The sequence below is a fragment of the Mytilus edulis genome, chromosome 4 (genome assembly GCF_963676685.1).
Source record: "Mytilus edulis chromosome 4, xbMytEdul2.2, whole genome shotgun sequence".
Classification (NCBI taxonomy): domain Eukaryota; kingdom Metazoa; phylum Mollusca; class Bivalvia; order Mytilida; family Mytilidae; genus Mytilus; species Mytilus edulis.
The window spans coordinates 97656135-97674255 of NC_092347.1; the positions used below are offsets into that span (position 1 = coordinate 97656135).

The window sequence follows — 18121 nt, forward strand, 5'->3', positions numbered from 1 at the left end:
AACCACTGTATATAGTTTGTAATATGAGAACTAGCCTATACTCTGGAGTCAACAGTCTGGCCAACAATGTCATGTTATGTTCAGACACCTCTGTCAGTTACTGACGGAATTTAATATTAAGATTTTAATAGGTATTAAAGCTGCTAAACACAGAGGAAACTTAACTTGTACAATAATGTATATATGATAAACAGTTGATCTGTGACACCCACTATAACATTAATCTCTTGTTTTGTTGCAAACTCACACACCTTTTGGTGGTTTCGTTGTTAATAGCTTTATGAGTAGCAAGGAAACAATAGGTGATAATGATCTATTTATTGTCCATTAATTGACCATTTTGACCCCTGCCCACTAGTTTTGTGAGAAATTATGAGTAAAAGTACCTATCAACTTTCACTTACACTTCATTGTACAATTCAAATTACTCCATTTAAATGAGTAAATTTAAAAGTAATTGATTAAATAAATGACTGCATTTTACAAACTGTGTTGAAATATGATTATAGTTTCTGATTGCATTGCATTTATATTATCCCGTGATTCCAGACAAAGTTAATGTAAGAGAGGCGTTTATACAGACATTAGTTATTTGCATGCAATGTTTAAACCTAAATGGATTAACAAGAAGGATTTATGTCTTACTCCTGAAATTGAAAAGCTTCTCTAATTATTTACTGCAATCAAGTTTAAAAGCACTCACAGTGTTTGTATGACCTTATTTCCAACAGTACGGAGAATGCATCAAAGGAGTAAGTTCGGTAAGGGCCATATTTGGCCCCAACTATAAAGTTCATAGTTACAAGGTAATACATGTTTAAAGTTGCCCTAAAGACATGTTAGAAAGTTAAACAGACCTGTTTTTGTCAAAGTAAAATAAATTCTAACACGTTGATTTTTACATCCAAAAAAGGTCAAGATAAGGGATTTTGATGAAATGTGACAAAATCAGCTAGATTTCAACCAAATAAAGGACCAGGAAACATAGAGCGCAGGCGTCGACAAGCTTAAGATCTAAATAAGACATGTGAAATGTCTTCACAAACATTATTTTAGAAGATCTTTTTTGTCGACGTATGCGCTCTATGTTTCCTGTCCAATAATCTATGGAAATTCTACCATTTTCGTTAATTTTTTCGTGAAAAATCAATATGAGTACAACTTGTGACGTCATAATGAAACGCAGAAACGTAAAATTTTCAACAAAATGGGTTATATCCTAGCTAGTCAATGTATTAGCTATACTTTATCGTGATATAGGTCGATAAATACGAATTTTAAATTTACGCTAAAAAAGGGGGCCATTTTGGGACTTTATCGAACATACTCCTTTCTAAATTCATCCGCTACATTAATTTATTTTTTTCATGGTTTACAATTCTGTCTATCTGTTCTGTTGTACATTCAACCATGGTTGTTTATCTGTTTGGGTCCAGGAACATGTTTTGTCAGTAAATATCCATGTCCAGCTGGCAATTATTAAAGAAAATTTTTAAACATTGGGCTTTATGTCAAGGAAAGGTAAAAAAAGACATCTACAGGGTCAGGAGGAGTAAAAAAGAAAGATTTAGAAAAGATGTTGCTATACAAGGCAAGAACCTCATTTGCAACAGCTCCCTTACCAAAAAGTGCTAACATGTTGCACATAAGTTGCACATATGATGCTCACGTTAGAAACTAACATGATTGCACACGAATTTTTTAACATGCAAATTAGGTGAGCATTTTTTGAGCAAAAAAAATTGCACATATGAAACTAACCTAATTTGCATGTTAAAAACCTCACATGCAACTGCTCATATGAGCTTTTGTTTCACATGTGCATTTTATTAGATTGTTCATATGAGCAGTTGCACACATGAATATTATAGTTGACCAAAACAAAATGGCTGCTTCAAAATAGGAATATTTTTCAAATTTAAATGAAAATCTTAAATATTATTCAGTTGAAAATAAAATAACTGATACATCATGTTAAAAGAGTTATTCTTTAATTATTGTCAGTTAATTATGATTTTCATATCATTTGGTCTTTTTTTTTATTTGAACAATAATCATGATAATGACTAAAAATATAACATAACATTATAAAACTAATAGAGGGACTTGCAAGTTTAGTACATAATGAATGTCTTTGATTAATAAGTACTGTATTTCAAAAAGTTTAAAAAGGAAAAATCTTTATACATGTAGTACTAATTTTGAAGCAACCTGCATATATATATTCCCATAAAGGACTTAAAATTGTAATATATTTCAAAATCTGACACAAAAATGAACATAATGAAATAGAAATGATATAACTTACAAATAATTAACCACAGCCACACTCACTCAGGTTTTATCAGATTTCAACAATGCCTTTCTTCAAATAGCACAATATAGGACTTAACATTTTTCATATCCATCTCCCTCCAATTATTGCATGCTTTTCATGAATTTAAATTTACAGGAAGTACATGACTGGACATGTCATTTTGAAAAAGCTCATATGAGCAATGATGTAGGTTAGTTTTAAATGGTTAGAAGAATGGGAAAACTTTTCAAGGTACAAAACTAACATAAAACTAACATGGATGATAAAAGCTCACCTGAGGTTTGAATTGCACATGTGAGCATTATGTTAGATTTTTGTGGGCACATATGAACTACCAAACTGCACATATGAGCAACCTGATTTGCATACAATTCTTACTTGCATCTCATGTGCTTCACATGTGAAACTTATGTGCTTTTGTTAGCAATTTCTGTACGGGAGTTTTTAGCCTACAAAAATCTTTAAAACAAATATGTTGGTATTAAGCTTTCAAAATCATGAAATCTTTTACCTTTTTAGACCATGCAAAATTTTTTACAAAACAAATATATTTGTTATCAGAAATTACTTCTGTAATATATATTCTGAACATGACCAAATAAAGAGTGACCTCACTTGAATTTGAATTTTAAAAAGGAGATAGTGCAGTTATGTTACTCTTTAAAACATGAGAATGGTAAACAGTATGACAGTATATGTACTGAAGAATGTATTCAAATAGATTGTTAGTATAATTCTTATTGTTTGTTCACAAAAGGCCATAAAAACTAAAAATTACCAAAAAAATATGAAAAATAAATCACAAAATTTTAGTTTGAACAATTATTATAACTTTATGTATGTTTCAGCAGATACATTAATAATGAAATCTTTCCAACTGACCATTCAGAATTTTATTATAACTGTCGATAATAAGATTGGTTTTCCACTAATTCTACATGTTTTCTCTCTACTACAGACAGGTCCATACCCAGGTTGGGGTAATTACAAGTTAGAGGTGAGACCAAGCAAACATATCATAGCACTGTGCACAAATCTACAATTATTCTATTATTGCACTGAGTGTTAATATCATTATAATCATATAATCACATAATCACATAATCACATAATCACATAATTTAGTGTTTGTTTCACTATAATCACATAGTTTAGCATGCAGCAATGACAGGCAAGCACATTTTGTATGTATTATACATGCAGCAACAACATTCAAGCACATACTGCATGTAATATACATGTAGCAACAACACACAAGCACATTTCGTAAGTATATTGCATGCAGCAACGACATTCGAGCACACATTGCATGTAATATACATGGTAACCACTCTTACCAAATTTAGGATTGTATACTGCCGTTTCATCATATAGTTTTGATCTTTTGTCTGTATAAGTTTTGTGCCCTCCATAAAACATTCAGTATGCCTCAGAATATATACAAATATTAATGTCAAGAATTTCAATAATGGCCGGGAAACAGACCATATACACATGAGGTATAATAATGCAAGTTATTATATTATAGTGGCATAAAAATGGAAAAAGAACAACTATACATTTTTTTCCAAATTTTTCCAAGTGAAAATTAAAAGTAATGAATAATGCATTAGTATTAAGTGATTTATGAATTAACAATACTAATGAGGGGTGTCTATGGGAGGAAGAAGAATATAATAACTCTAGAAAAAAAAAAAACATTTTTTGAAACTTTTAATCAGACACAAGGAAATCATTTTACATTGTAAAAACCAAATTGAATCTCTGCATGCTCCCTTGTCTTTGTGTCTATCAAAATGAAAAGAAAACTGCAATAATTGAAAATTTAATACACCAAACTTGTAATTGTGAATGGAAGCTGTTTCAGTAACAGTTTGCAGACTATTGGCTCCATGTAAAAGGAAACAAATGTTTTATCAGTTATGTTAATTGTTCTAAAATGTGATAAAATGCTCAGTTTTGTTTTAAAATATCATTGATGGCTAAATCAGGCTGGGAGATTGAAGACGTGTTTCTTTTATATCATCTTTTATGTTACATAACTATCAATGGAAACCTTGTTAGTTCATACCACCTAGATAGTTAGATATTATTGATTGTAAGTTTGGCATCATAGAACCCTTATCATATTGAAATATAACAGAATGGAAGTATGTTTTTACATGCAGATATTTTCAACGGCTGTTTAAGGACTAATTTTTGTCAATCATTCTAAGAGAAACCTAACAAGTTTTATTCACGTCTAAGAATATTATGACTCAACGTATAGCCAACAGTATATTTTCAATAAGTAATAAATAATGACTTATATAAGACTTATTTAGTAAGAGCAGAAAGTTCTCCATTGTAATCTTCAGGTTAATAGCTCTAAGGTGAAATCGAGTCAAGAAATAAGGTTTCTATTTATTATGTATAGGAGAAAAAATAACTTCGTAGAGATAAATTACACAGTGAAATAGGTTTTCTTTTGTATTATTTATTAATGTTTCATTGCCTTTTATGTAACATTGCAATAATTTGACCTTGCCATTGATGATGAGCCATTAGGTTCACTTTGACAACGTGAAATTGAAACATTGGTGTAATGAACCAGGGGTGGATCCAGCCATTTTAAAAAGCGGGGGTTCCCAACCCAGGATAAAAGGGGGGGGTTCCAATTTTATGTTCCCATTCAAATGCATTGATAGTTAAAAAAAAAAAAGGGGGTGTTCCAACCCCGGAACCCTCCCCCTTGATCCACCACTGTAAACATAGCTATAATAATTAGATTGTTCCTTTTTGAATAAAAATTCTATTTCTGTTGCTATAACAGGATCAGATCATAATAATTCTTGGAGTAAGGAAATAGTATTTTAGACTTTTTCTTCCTTTTGGAACTTTAATTTTGAAGAAACTTGTATGTGGAGTTAACTTGTCCATTGTGAACTTTTGAATAAATAACTCATGTTACATAATAGAAAACATAGGAACGATTAATGAGACAGGTTTAATAACTTAAAATAGATGGAGTTATAATTTCAGTGTGGTACTAGTTTTCCACCTTCTGATCAAGTTATGTTGTGGAAAATTTTGAAAAATAATGAATTTGATAATTTTTCAAAAGATCAATTCAGTTTGCACCTAATAAAGATTTGATATTTGTATTTTTGTTTTTGGTATGATATTTAGATTCTTGTAGATCAGTCAGTTACAGTAGCTGCCTTGCTGTCTCCTATTCCTTTATTCCTAATGTTTTATGGTAGATATTTCCTAAGTATTTAATGGGATAAAGCATTGAACTACACTCTGATAGCATGACATTATCTATCTACAAATGATATCAGTTTGCTCTTTACGACGTTTAGTGCAGACAAAGTACTTCTTCCATTTTTGCCATGGTTAAACAGTTTACTTTTATAGAATAATAGCAGTGTAATATCATAACATCCTAAATAGATAAATAAGTAAACATCAGAACAGTATGACACATATCAGATTGATAAAAACCTCTTACAAAATATTCCCAATAACATCAATTTATGGCCTAACATAGCATAACAATGGGTTTTATTGATGCAATATATATAGAAATTAATACCAGCTAGAAAATGAGAAGCGCTACCTTGGATCAATGCTTCTCTAATTTCCTTTATATGGCATACAGTATCATAAGATCATTATTAAGTTGAATTAATTTTTCTTTGATATATGTCCATTAAAATATTCTTTATTTATCATGTTATTATAACTAAGGTTTTCAAGATGGCTACTTGCAGTCCGAGTGAGATAGGTCTTTTTTAGTGTAAAATGTAGTTTCTACAAAAATTGGATTTTTAGTCGCTTTCGTTATAACACTAAAATGTTAAGGATAATGACCTTATTTCCTGTCTGACACACCTGAGTAAGCCGCTATTATTGAAATGAATATGGAATTATGGGACTAATTGGCTCCTTGACAATAAAATTTATGCCTTTCACTAAATCCTGTCATTATATTATTTTGCCAAACAGTAGTATTTCCGCTGAAAGTTACGATCATTTTCTCTTTCACTGAATCGATATGATTTTGAATAAAAAAAATATCAAAGAAGATGAAAAATCGTTGATGTTGACAAATAAGATGATAAGAAATGGTATTGTCATTAGAGGTCCTACGATCCAAGACTTTACAAACAATTTGATCTAATTAGTATCTCTGAAATTCAATTAGTAAAGTCATTAAAAATACTTTAAATCTATTTTTGATATTAAATCATTATATGCTTCCCATGCACTCGTAACAAATTAAATTAGGGACAAAATGATACATAGGAATTTTCTTTTCACTAAAAAATGTCTCTCCTTTTAAACATGTCACCTCCTATAAACGTGTCTTTTATATAATGCCATGTCTCCTTTAGTACACCAAGGGTTAATGTATAGAACACTGTAATTTTACATGTAATAAGCAAATTTCTTTAGCGTTATACATGTTCTTTCTAATATGTAAGACCTATGGAAAGTTGACACTTGTACCACATCTTCTTACATGTTTAGCCTGTGTATAATATTTTTGTCCTATTTGAATCACTCTTACAATGCTGAAAAAGTGATACATTATTATGGGTGATGTTTCCAGCGTAGCAGCAATGCATTAGTTTGTGAGAAGGTCTGTTTAAGGGGAACCATTAGTGGTAGGTCAATGATATTTGGTATGCAGATGTATAAACATTGCACATCTCATTTTTGTGGAGATTATTTACCCCCAGTCATGTTTTTTTGTGGAGATTATTTACCCACCAGTCATGTTTTTTTGTGGAGATTATTTACCCCCCAGTCATGTTTTTTTTGTGGAGATTATTTACCCCCAAGTCATGGTTCATGGATTTTTAATGATTTGCCTAGTTTTCTTATTTAGATATTGCCATTATATGTGACATATCTATCTCTGTGTCAACAGTTTATTAAAAGTGTGTTTTCTGCAATCTAGCTTGTTTTTAGTACCTTTTCTGCAATCTAGCTTGTTTTTAGTACCTTTTTCTGCAATCTAGCTTGTTTTTAGTACCTTTTCTGCAATCTAGCTTGTTTTTAGTACCTTTTCTGCAATCTAGCTTGCTTTTATGCCCCACCTACGATAGTAGAGGGGCATTATGTTTTCTGGTCTGTGCCTCCGTTCGTCCGTCTGCTTCAGGTTAAAGTTTTTGGTCAAGGTAGCTTTTGAAAAAGTTGAAGTCCAATCAACTTGAAACTTAGTACAGTTGTTTCCCATGATATGATCTTTCTAATTTAATGCCAAATTATAGTTTTGACCCCAATTTCATGGTCCATGGAACATAGAAAATGATAGTGCGAAGTTCAGGTTAAAGTTTTTGGTCAAGGTAGTTTTTGATGAAGTTAAAGTTACATCAACTTGAAACTTAGTACACATGTTCCCTATGATATGATCTTTCTAATTTTAATTCCAAATTAAAGTTTTGACCCCAATTTCACGGTCCACTGAACACAGAAAATGATAGTGCGAGTGGGGCATTCGTGTACTATGGACACATTCTTGTTAGTACCTTTTCTGCAATCTAGCTTGTTTTTAGTAACTTTTCTGCAATCTAGCTTGTTTTTAGTACCTTTTTCTGCAGCAGTACAGACGTTTATTCAATGTACAGTAAAGCATTCTTTCCCATATCTCGAAAAAATTACTGACTATTTCCTGAGTCTCTATATATGTGAATCCTGAATTCCCCCAAAAATCACAAGGCAAAATCCCTTTACCATCCCGAAAAAGTTCTTTCACTGATCGTCATATAAAAATTACGGAGTGGACTGGATATAGTTAAATAAAATACAATTATTTACACTGATCATGTTAAAGCGAGCTGACAACCTTCTGTTGTGTTTGTAAGTTATATTTGTTACAAATGGGACAAATTTTGATTGTGATTCTGTTAAATCATATATATGCATTTAATTGATTTGTCCAGCCATTCATAATAATTTATTGTAGCTTTATGTATGATTACTAAAATTACTTGATGAATAATTAATATGCATATATTTCATGATCATTGATTCAAGATAAATATTTAATGTACATTAATAAACATCTATGAAATCAAAAATAATTACTGAATGTACATTAATAAATGTCTATGAAATCAAAAATAATTACTCAATGTACATTTGAAACAGGTCAATAATTTTCATCATTAATACAATATGCATGCACATAAACCTTTACACAATTAAAAGATATACAATCATCCTTGAGAAGTGAATATGGAAAGATATATTTAAAAAAAATGTTAGTCAGTGAAATAGTATAATACTTTTAAGTGCAGATTGCACATTGTTATGTAATATGTAATGTTTTCTGTCCGAGATAACAGAAATGATCAATTACAACATGAGTTTCTGGTTCCCTGTAATTAACACTTTGTAAAACAGGTATACAGTCATTTGTCTTAATTGGAAGAAGGAAGACAACTTGAGTCTTTATTAATGATGTGACTGGCTGGAAGCTATCGGAGAAAAGTTTTATCGATTACAGGGAATTGTAAATCGGTGGAGATGAAACAAAGACATCCTTAGAAAAAAGCCATCCTCATTAAAAATAGATGAAATCTTGTGGAAAGATACTGTTTACAAATCAACTTCTTGCCGTTGCCCTCCTTTGTCATGTAGACACTTAATTGTCACATAATCACCAGAAATCAACGTCTTTTTTGGATGAATGTATCAAAAGATTCAAATTACATGTTAGAAATAGTTAGGATAGATTATGTCCTTTTAAGTATGCAGGATTTTAAACGTATAAAATTGAAATAATTTTTAAAATATGACCTTATCTGTATTGCATAAGTTACGTGAATACTTCTAAGAATAAATTCAGTTTATCGTAAAATGATAACTAAAAAAAAATTAAAAAGTGATTTTAATCATATAAAAGGGGTATTGGTATATAAGGTCTTAAACCTTAAACCTATAAGTCAATTCTTTGAACTTAATAATATATCCAATATATGGGGAAAAAAACACAAAAAAAGCTATTATTTGTGACTAAATGAAAAGTAAACGGTCTCTGATTTGGAGAATCTACATATTTTGATAAAACAATCTATCATTTCAATTTCGTCAATTTCAGGAAAGTCATTAAAAGGGTGAAATTACATGGAGTCTTGACTATTTGACAACTCACAAATGGGATTGAACACAACTTTTTCCCAAAAGATATGTTCTGGTGTATCAGTTTAAACTTTAAACCAAATGATCAGTCAACATCTCTGTTTATAACTTATCTTGTGACAACAATGCAAAATATATCAACTATCATCAAAAACTCTTTACTATGATAATTTCTATGGTTTTTAATAAATTATCCAATATTAACAATAATTTACCAGTATTCAACACGTAACCTGTCCTTAATACAGGTCAGATTGGCTAGACTTCAACTGAGCTTGAAATATCAAATACTCAAAATGTGAAAATGATTTCTTTTGGAAAAATCGGCTATTAAAAATTAATAATGTTTCTATTTGCTAAAGGTTTCAAATAAAAACTGATAGTCTAAAGTATAAATATGCTAAATATGAAATATAATAAGCAACGTTTATATGGATGACTGTTACTTTATTGATTCGAGTGATATTACTGTTCTGTGGGCTTAATAATTCATAATAGTAGCTTGCTAAGTGCTTGAAGTGTAATTTTTGTTCTGAAATCATTTCATCAATGAGAAATATGTTAAAACTTGACACTTAATTATCACATGTTGTGTTGTTATCTGTTGCTAGGATTTTGTTATTTGCTGGTGAACAGCTAGACCCCAAGGGTTTCATTAGCTCATTACTCAGTGCTTTGGATGTGGCAGGATGTATAATATGCTGCAAACAATATTAATTTTTGAGATACTTTTTTGTGTTTTTTTAAGTCCTTTATCTTACTATTTTCATGTCATTTTCTAATATTGTTGATGTTTTCTTAGAATAGAACACTCAAGCTTTACCTATTTGGATAGTACATGTATATATATTTGCTTACAAAAATTAGTTTTTAGACCCATTATTAAAATTCTCCTTCCATGAGGGAAGAAATGATCAAGAAGTAAAGGTTCCAACTCCTTCAGGCAAATTTGATCTTAGGAGAACTTTAGGTCCCTTTTAATACTATTGGATCCTGTAAGGTGTCAATTATTGGGTTATAAAGTTCCTGATGTGTATAATGTACCCTAATATCTAGAAAATTGGCATTTCCATTGTACCAATTAGTATATCTAATGTATGTAAAAATGTCATTTCTTGTGTGAAAGTGCTCTGATACTGGTTCATTATAAATAGAAAATCTAGAAAAATGTAATTAGTAGATCTTTTATTAGCAAAAATATAGGACTTGAATAGAATTCTTAGAAATTGAATTAATGTCAAAGAAATTGATTAATATCAAAGAAATTGAATGAATAATATAGAAATTGAATAAATATCAAAGAAATTATCAAGTAGTTTTCAAAGTTAAGTTAAATTAATTATTTGCTTTTTTTTTTTTATCGATTTGATTTGTAAGAAGCTTAGCATGTTTACCCAATTCTATGATAGAATCCATTATACAAGGATCAGTGTTTCAATCAGCATTACGAAATCCCCTCAAACTAAATACTGGGAATGACAAACACGTCTAATCCTTCCTTAAGGTACTGCACTACTTTCTTGATTTACTACCGATTTATGTTACTGAATTAGCACTGAAAAAATGCTGTAAGAAGAATTCATTGATTTTTTGGTGAACAAATATTATTTATTTTCCAAATTTATCATAGAGCTTGTATAATGGCTTGACCAGTCTTCTTTTGGAATTAGAATCAATTTAATGGACTCTAAATTAGAATTATTGAGCAACAAGTTATTTCTTATTGGCAGAAGTACAACAACTCAATTTATTCTGTATACAAATTAGATTAAGAGACGGAAAATTACATATGTTCCTAAGTTGCCACTTGAACCATTATACAATTGACAATGATGTAAAAGCAATGACTCTTGGCTAACAAAACACATCACTGTAGTAGCAATACAACTTTATCATCAGAGCTCCTATAATCAACAAAGTACAATTGAGATAAATATTTAAATATTGAGGCAATAACCATGGAAATGAACGAGCAGGTTTAGACCGACTGAATTAAAGTCTCCCGATCGTAAATGATTGTTATTTGATCCGGATCGTAAATGATTGTTATTTGATATAGTGTATCAAGGGAAGTTTTATACGTAAAAAGTACATTGACATCAACTTTAAATTCATAGCTGTATTCTCCATGCTTTCCCTTGATACAACATAAGTACCTTTGTGACACCAGACTTTATATAGTCTGCCAACTAATTGATGATATATTTTTTCTCTCTGGATTTTCCCCCATTGTTCGACTGCTCAGTATTGTAAATAAAAAGTTGTAAGTCTACTTGGGTGATTATGTTACAGTTAAAGCAATGTATTAACCTAATTTCCAGTGTAATTATTTATCTTAAAATAGATCTGTATAGAATTGCTATTTACCTTTGATTAAAACCCTTTGATGGACAAATGTACTTTTTAATTGTGATGAAATTTTAGATATGTATGCATAGTTACTTTCAACATTGTAATTAGGAAATTAACTTTTGAATAAACAGTATTGTTTCTCATCTAGAGCACACAGAAATATGAGCCTAATACACTAGCAGCAAATTTGTTAATAGAGAAATGTATCTGATGCAAAAGCTGTGAGTGAGAAGATATATTTGAAAACCATGAAAGAACAACATATCAGTTACCAGGGATACAATTATCACTCTTCACAATAAAAACCATGAAAGAACAACATATCACTTACCAGAGATAGAATTATGAATCTTCACCATAAAAACCATGAAAAAACAACTTATCACTTACCAGAGATAGAGTTATCACTCTTCACAATAAAAACCATGAAAGAACAACATATCACTTACCAGAGATAGAATTATGACTCTTCACAATAAAAACCATGAAAGAACAACATATCAGTTACCAGAGATAGAATTATGACTCTTCACAATAAAAACCATGAAAGAACAACATATCAGATACCAGAGATAGAATTATGACTCTTCACAATAAAAACCATGAAAGAACAACATATCAGTTACCAGAGATAGAATTATGACTCTTCACAATAAAAACCATGAAAGAACAACATATCAGTTACCAGAGATAGAATTATGACTCTTCACAATAAAAACCATGAAAGAACAACATATCAGTTACCAGAGATAGAATTATGACTCTTCACAATAAAAACCATGAAAGAACAACATGTCAGTTACCAGAGATAGAATTATGACTCTTCACAATAAAAACCATGAAAGAACAACATATCAGTTACCAGAGATAGAATTATGACTCTTCACAATAAAAACCATGAAAGAACAACATATCAGTTACCATAGATAGAATTATGACTCTTCACAATAAAAACCATGAAAGAACAACATATCAGTTACCATAGATAGAATTATGACTCTTCACAATAAAAACCATGAAAGAACAACATGCCAGTTACCAGAGATAGAATTATGACTCTTCACAATAAAAACCATGAAAGAACAACATATCAGTTACCAGAGATAGAATTATCACTCTTCACAATAAAAACCATGAAAGAACAACATATCATTTACCAGAGATAGAATTATCACTCTTCACAATAAAAACCATAACTTAAGATAAATCTCTTTTAACCACCATGGGATTTTTTAGTTGGGCACCAAATGTAACTGGAAATTATGATTCTCACTAGAAAATCACATGGTTTCCTCTGGGACTAAAGCCCAGTATCTCTCTGGTGACCAGTGCTCTAACCAACTGAGCTATAAAAGTACTGCCCTAGCTCAACTGGATAGGGCTGTCAAGGTATTTACTAATCAAAGGAAGCAATCCCTTCACACAGTTAAGAAAATTTAGTTTACTTTTATTTCATGGGTAACAACTTTCAAATTAAATTAAATTAAAGATATTTTTATTTTTATTTCAGTATTGCTTTACAATAACTTACAAGAATGAAGGCCAGAGACATTATGATCTGCGGACAGATACAGAAGCCGAGTGCAATGCATGGATTGACAATGTCAAAAGGGCACCGTGAGTATACTAAAAACAGATTGACAATGTTAAAAGGGCACCGTGAGTATACTAAAAACAGATTGACAAAGTTAAAAGGGCACATTGAGTATACTAAAAACAGAGTAACAATGTTAAAAGGGCACCGTGAGTATACTAAAAACAGATTGACAATGTTAAAAGGGCACTGTGAGTATACTAAAAACAGATTGACAATGTTAAAAGGGCACATTGAGTATACTAAAAACAGAGTGACAATGTTAAAACGGCACCGTGAGTATACTAAAAACAGATTGACAATATTAAAAGGGCACTGTGAGTATACTAAAAACAGAGTGACAATGTTAAAAGGGCACCGTGAGTATACTAAAAACAGATTGACAATGTTAAAAGGGCACTGTGAGTATACTAAAAACAGAGTGACAATGTTAAAAGGGCACCGTGAGTATACTAAAAACAGATTGACAATGTTAAAAGGGCACTGTGAGTATACTAAAAACAGAGTGACAATATTAAAAGGGCTCTGTGAGTACATATATTATTAATTCAATCTTTGACCCTACAAAACAGTTACGATTTATGCTATGCATTGTGTGTTATTTATATGCAACACATGGTAAATACTACAAAACAAAGTATGAAGTGCAATAAATTGTGTACTTAACAACTCATTATTGCATTGTAATTGGTTTGTGCTACATCTCTGTGGGGCAGTCAACATCACTAATGAAAAAAAAAGGATTATATAATGCATGTATTCATGACACAATATGCCTGCATGCACTTAAAAATATCAAAGGAACAATTTATTGTTGTTCTTGAGCAATGACTTGCACCTCACTAGTATTTCAAGACAGTACATAACAGCTGTTTGAGTGGAATTCTTTGTCTAATTGACAAATTTTTTGCTACTGATTTGAATTGAAGTCTGAAACAGGTGTTAGGTTTAACCAACAAATTATATACTATAACTAGTGAATTAGGTGTCATTTCATGTTTAGTCATCAAACATAAAAGAGGGACAAAAGATACCAAAGACACAGTCAAACTCATAAATCTAAAACAAACTTACAACGCCATGGCCAAAAATGAAAAAGACAAACAGAAAAACAATAGCACACACGACACAACATAGAAAATCAAAGAATAAACAACACGAACCCCACCAAAAACTAGGGGTGATCTCAGGTGCTCTGGAAGGGTAAGCAGATCCTGCTCCACATGTGGCACCCGTCGTGTTGCTTATGTGATTACAAATCCGGTAAATAGTCTAATTCGGTAGGTCACATTCATGAAAGGGAAGGGGATTGTAGTTACGACATAAGGAACATATCCAATATCATTTGTGAAACGGTTATTCCATAACGGTCAACCAACTCGTGATGGCGTCCGTAAAATTTACGAAGGGATGATTTCAACTTCACCATTTGAAAGTGAGGAGATGAGGTATCATTGCCAATGACAAAACTATCCATCAAAGTTCAAATAAAGTGGTTATAAGCAAATATAGGCAACAGTACAGCCTTCAACAATGAGAAAACCCATACCGAATAGGCCAAGACATGAAAAATACGAAACAATTCAATTGAGAAAGCTATAACTAATGATATAATTTATAATAATGTCGTTTACTTTCATGACAAAATATTAAAGAAACAAACACAGGCCTCTAGTAAAAAATTAAAGAATGACTCTAGGCAATAATATTTGCAAATTCAAAACCTAGTATTAACATTAAGGGTATTAAAACCAAACAAGACCAAATTTCCAACCAAACTGTGACAGAATTAGGATATATGCATTAGGGAGATACATTCCTAATTTAAGTTTCAAATTATTTCCTGAATTTTAGAATATCAATCCCAACTTTCAAAAAAAGTTAAATTTGAAATTATATTTTCAGATATAGTAAAGTATTGGAACAAAAAGAAGAGTTGGAGCAGAAACATCTCCACCTCCTACAGATCCTTGACAGTGAAAGACAGTCAAAATGGCAGTATGTCCAACAGACTGAAGAACTCGGTCAGGAGGTTAAAAAAATTAGGACAGAGGTGAGTCTCAGCTGCTTTAAGTATCACATGGTTACATTGGGTGTGTCATGGTTTCATTGGGTGTGTCATGGTTCATTTGGTGTCACATGGTTACATTTGGTGTGTCATGGTTTCATTGGGTGTGTCATGGTTTCATTGGGTGATCATGGTTTCATTGGGTGTGTCATGGTTACATTGGGTGTCATATGGTTACATTGGTGTCACATAATTACATGTGTCACATGGTTTCATTGTTTGTCACATGGTTACATTGGATGTCCTCATAGGGATTATTTGTCATACTGAACAAGCATGAAAGATTTGTCACTGGGCATAAAGCAACCAGTAATCAATTAATCTTGAATGTCCTATAATGATTTGTACTTTAAGCAAAACATGACCATACTGAGTGAACCAAGAAGTCTTTACTTTTTATAGAATGTTGGTTGTGATCTTTATTTATGGATGGGGACTAATTTGTTGTCATTCCATCATTTGACAGCTAGTGTTCCTTGCTAACCATAAATTCATAAAAGATACAAAAATAAGATTTGATGAATTTTTTTATCCCTTTGTTAAAAACTTCTACATAAAATATTTTATAAAACAAACTTTGAAATTATTAGGAAAATTTTCCGGAAATTAGGAATAGCTAGTCCTATTTAAAAATCATTATGGCCAAATAATAATAATTTAATTTTGGATGTAACACGTCTTCTGATTGGCTGACAGTGTTTTGTCTATCAGCTCATAAACATAATTATACCCCCGCTTTAAAAAAGGGGGGGTATACTGTTTTACCTCTGTCTGTCCGTCAGTCCGTCCGTCCGTCAGTCAGTCCGTCTCATGAAACTTTCGTCACATTTTTCTCAGGAACTACACATCCACCCTTTCTGTAATTTGGTATCAACATTTATATATGTCAGCCATACGGTGTGATGCGTTTTCAGATTCATCACTTGACAACTTCCTGTTTACCGAACACTTGTATGATTTTACACATGATAGCCAAGTTGAAAATTTTCGTCACATTTTTCTCAGGAACTACAATACAAGGATTTCTGAAATTTGGTTTCAGGATTTATATAAGTCAGCTATACCGTGTGATGCGTTTTCAGATTCATCACTCGACAACTTCCTGTTTACCGAACACTTGTATGATTTTACACATGATAACCAAGTTGAAAATTTTCGTCACATTTTTCTCAGGAACTACAAACAAGGATTTCTGAAATTTGGTTTCAGGATTTATATAAGTCAGCTATACCGTGTGATGCGTTTTCAGATTCATCACTCGACAACTTCCTGTTTACCGAACACTTGCATATTTTTACACTATTAATATTATCCACTTGCGGCGGGGGTATCATCAGTGAGCAGTAGCTTGCAGTTTCACTTGTTTTATCAATTGGCAGTGACTTCAACAACGTTTTTTTCATGATTTACTCAGCATAGAATTAAATAATAAGGAATGACTAATATTTTTTCTATGAAGAAATAATATAAAAAATGTGGTGCACACTGAATAACTTGCGTAGCAAAGTATTTTTAAGTATGCACCACATTTTGTATGTTATTCCTTAATAACATGTAATGGAGTAACAGAGACACTGTGAATATATATATATATATATATATATATTATATAATATATGAAAATTGCACTCTATGATAGTGCATCAGCGTGTTTCAGGTTAGCAGTAAGTGTTTTGTGTACTAGTATAATTTTTTTGTAATTTAACTGCTGCATAACCCATGGAAATGAATTATTTTAACTATTATTTTAACTAAAATCCCAATGTAATATTGACATTGAAAATAGATTCAGTATTTAACTTTGCAAATTTGATAAGTTTTAAAATACATTTGAGTTAAGTGCCTCAAATCTTACAATTTTTTTTAACAATTTTAGTGTGATTATTTTAGCAAATTGCAGTTTGTAAATCTAATAAACGACTTGGAGGTATATGATGTAATACCTAGAAGGAGAAAAAATATAAAGGCATGTGTTCTGATGCTAGTTCACATCAATATAGGCTTTTCTGATGATTAAAAACTAATTTTGCGTGTAGAAGTATTTGAAATGAGGCAAATGAAACCTTATTTTTTCAAAGTGTTATTTCAAAACAATTAAACTGTCTGCAACATATAGAATAAAACCTAAACTAAGATAACCTGAGAACTTTAGTTAACTCCAACAAATAAATTAAGATGAAAATTTTCTCAGAAAAGCAGTCTAAAGGATGCTGAAATATGGACATTATAATTTACATCGTTTGAATTTATTTATAATCTTTATGTATTGTTAAAGGCTTAACATATAATGAAGGCATGTGTTTTAGAAGACTATTTTGACCTGAAGATGTCATCTAGTTTTTGTGTTGTTTGTTTGTCGTCTTAATGATGATTACCCCTAGAGCTCACTGTATTTGTAATTCCATTCTGAAGTCATTTCCCTCATAAAACCCATCTGATATCAAAGTAACTGTTTTGTCTAACAGAAAGAGTATTGCTCTCAACATGTTAAGGATTCAATCTTGATTAAAAGATTTATTTCCTATATTGATTTATTTTTATTGTCCAGAAATGAGGAATTGATGATCAACTCCACTTTAACTGATTTTGATACAATATCATATTAGTGGTAATAAAACGCCAAAGTACATACATTGTTACAGTGTCACAGAGATAT

General features: G+C 31.1%; 1 protein-coding gene across 13 annotated transcripts in view; it reads left to right on the forward strand.

Annotated features, from left to right (window-relative positions):
* LOC139521193 (ras-specific guanine nucleotide-releasing factor 2-like) overlaps positions 1 to 18121 on the forward strand; it is a 168687-nt gene that overhangs the window by 44698 nt on the left and 105868 nt on the right. For 8 of the 13 annotated variants that reach the window (XM_071314533.1, XM_071314534.1, XM_071314536.1 and 5 more), the window contains exons 2-4: positions 3276 to 3314; positions 13314 to 13420; positions 15303 to 15450. In XM_071314533.1, coding sequence (XP_071170634.1) covers positions 3276 to 3314; positions 13314 to 13420; positions 15303 to 15450 — 294 coding nt within the window. The remainder of the gene's footprint in view (positions 1 to 3275; positions 3315 to 13313; positions 13421 to 15302; positions 15451 to 18121) is intronic. The other 5 variants (XM_071314544.1, XM_071314546.1, XM_071314542.1 and 2 more) reach the window with 1 other exon arrangement.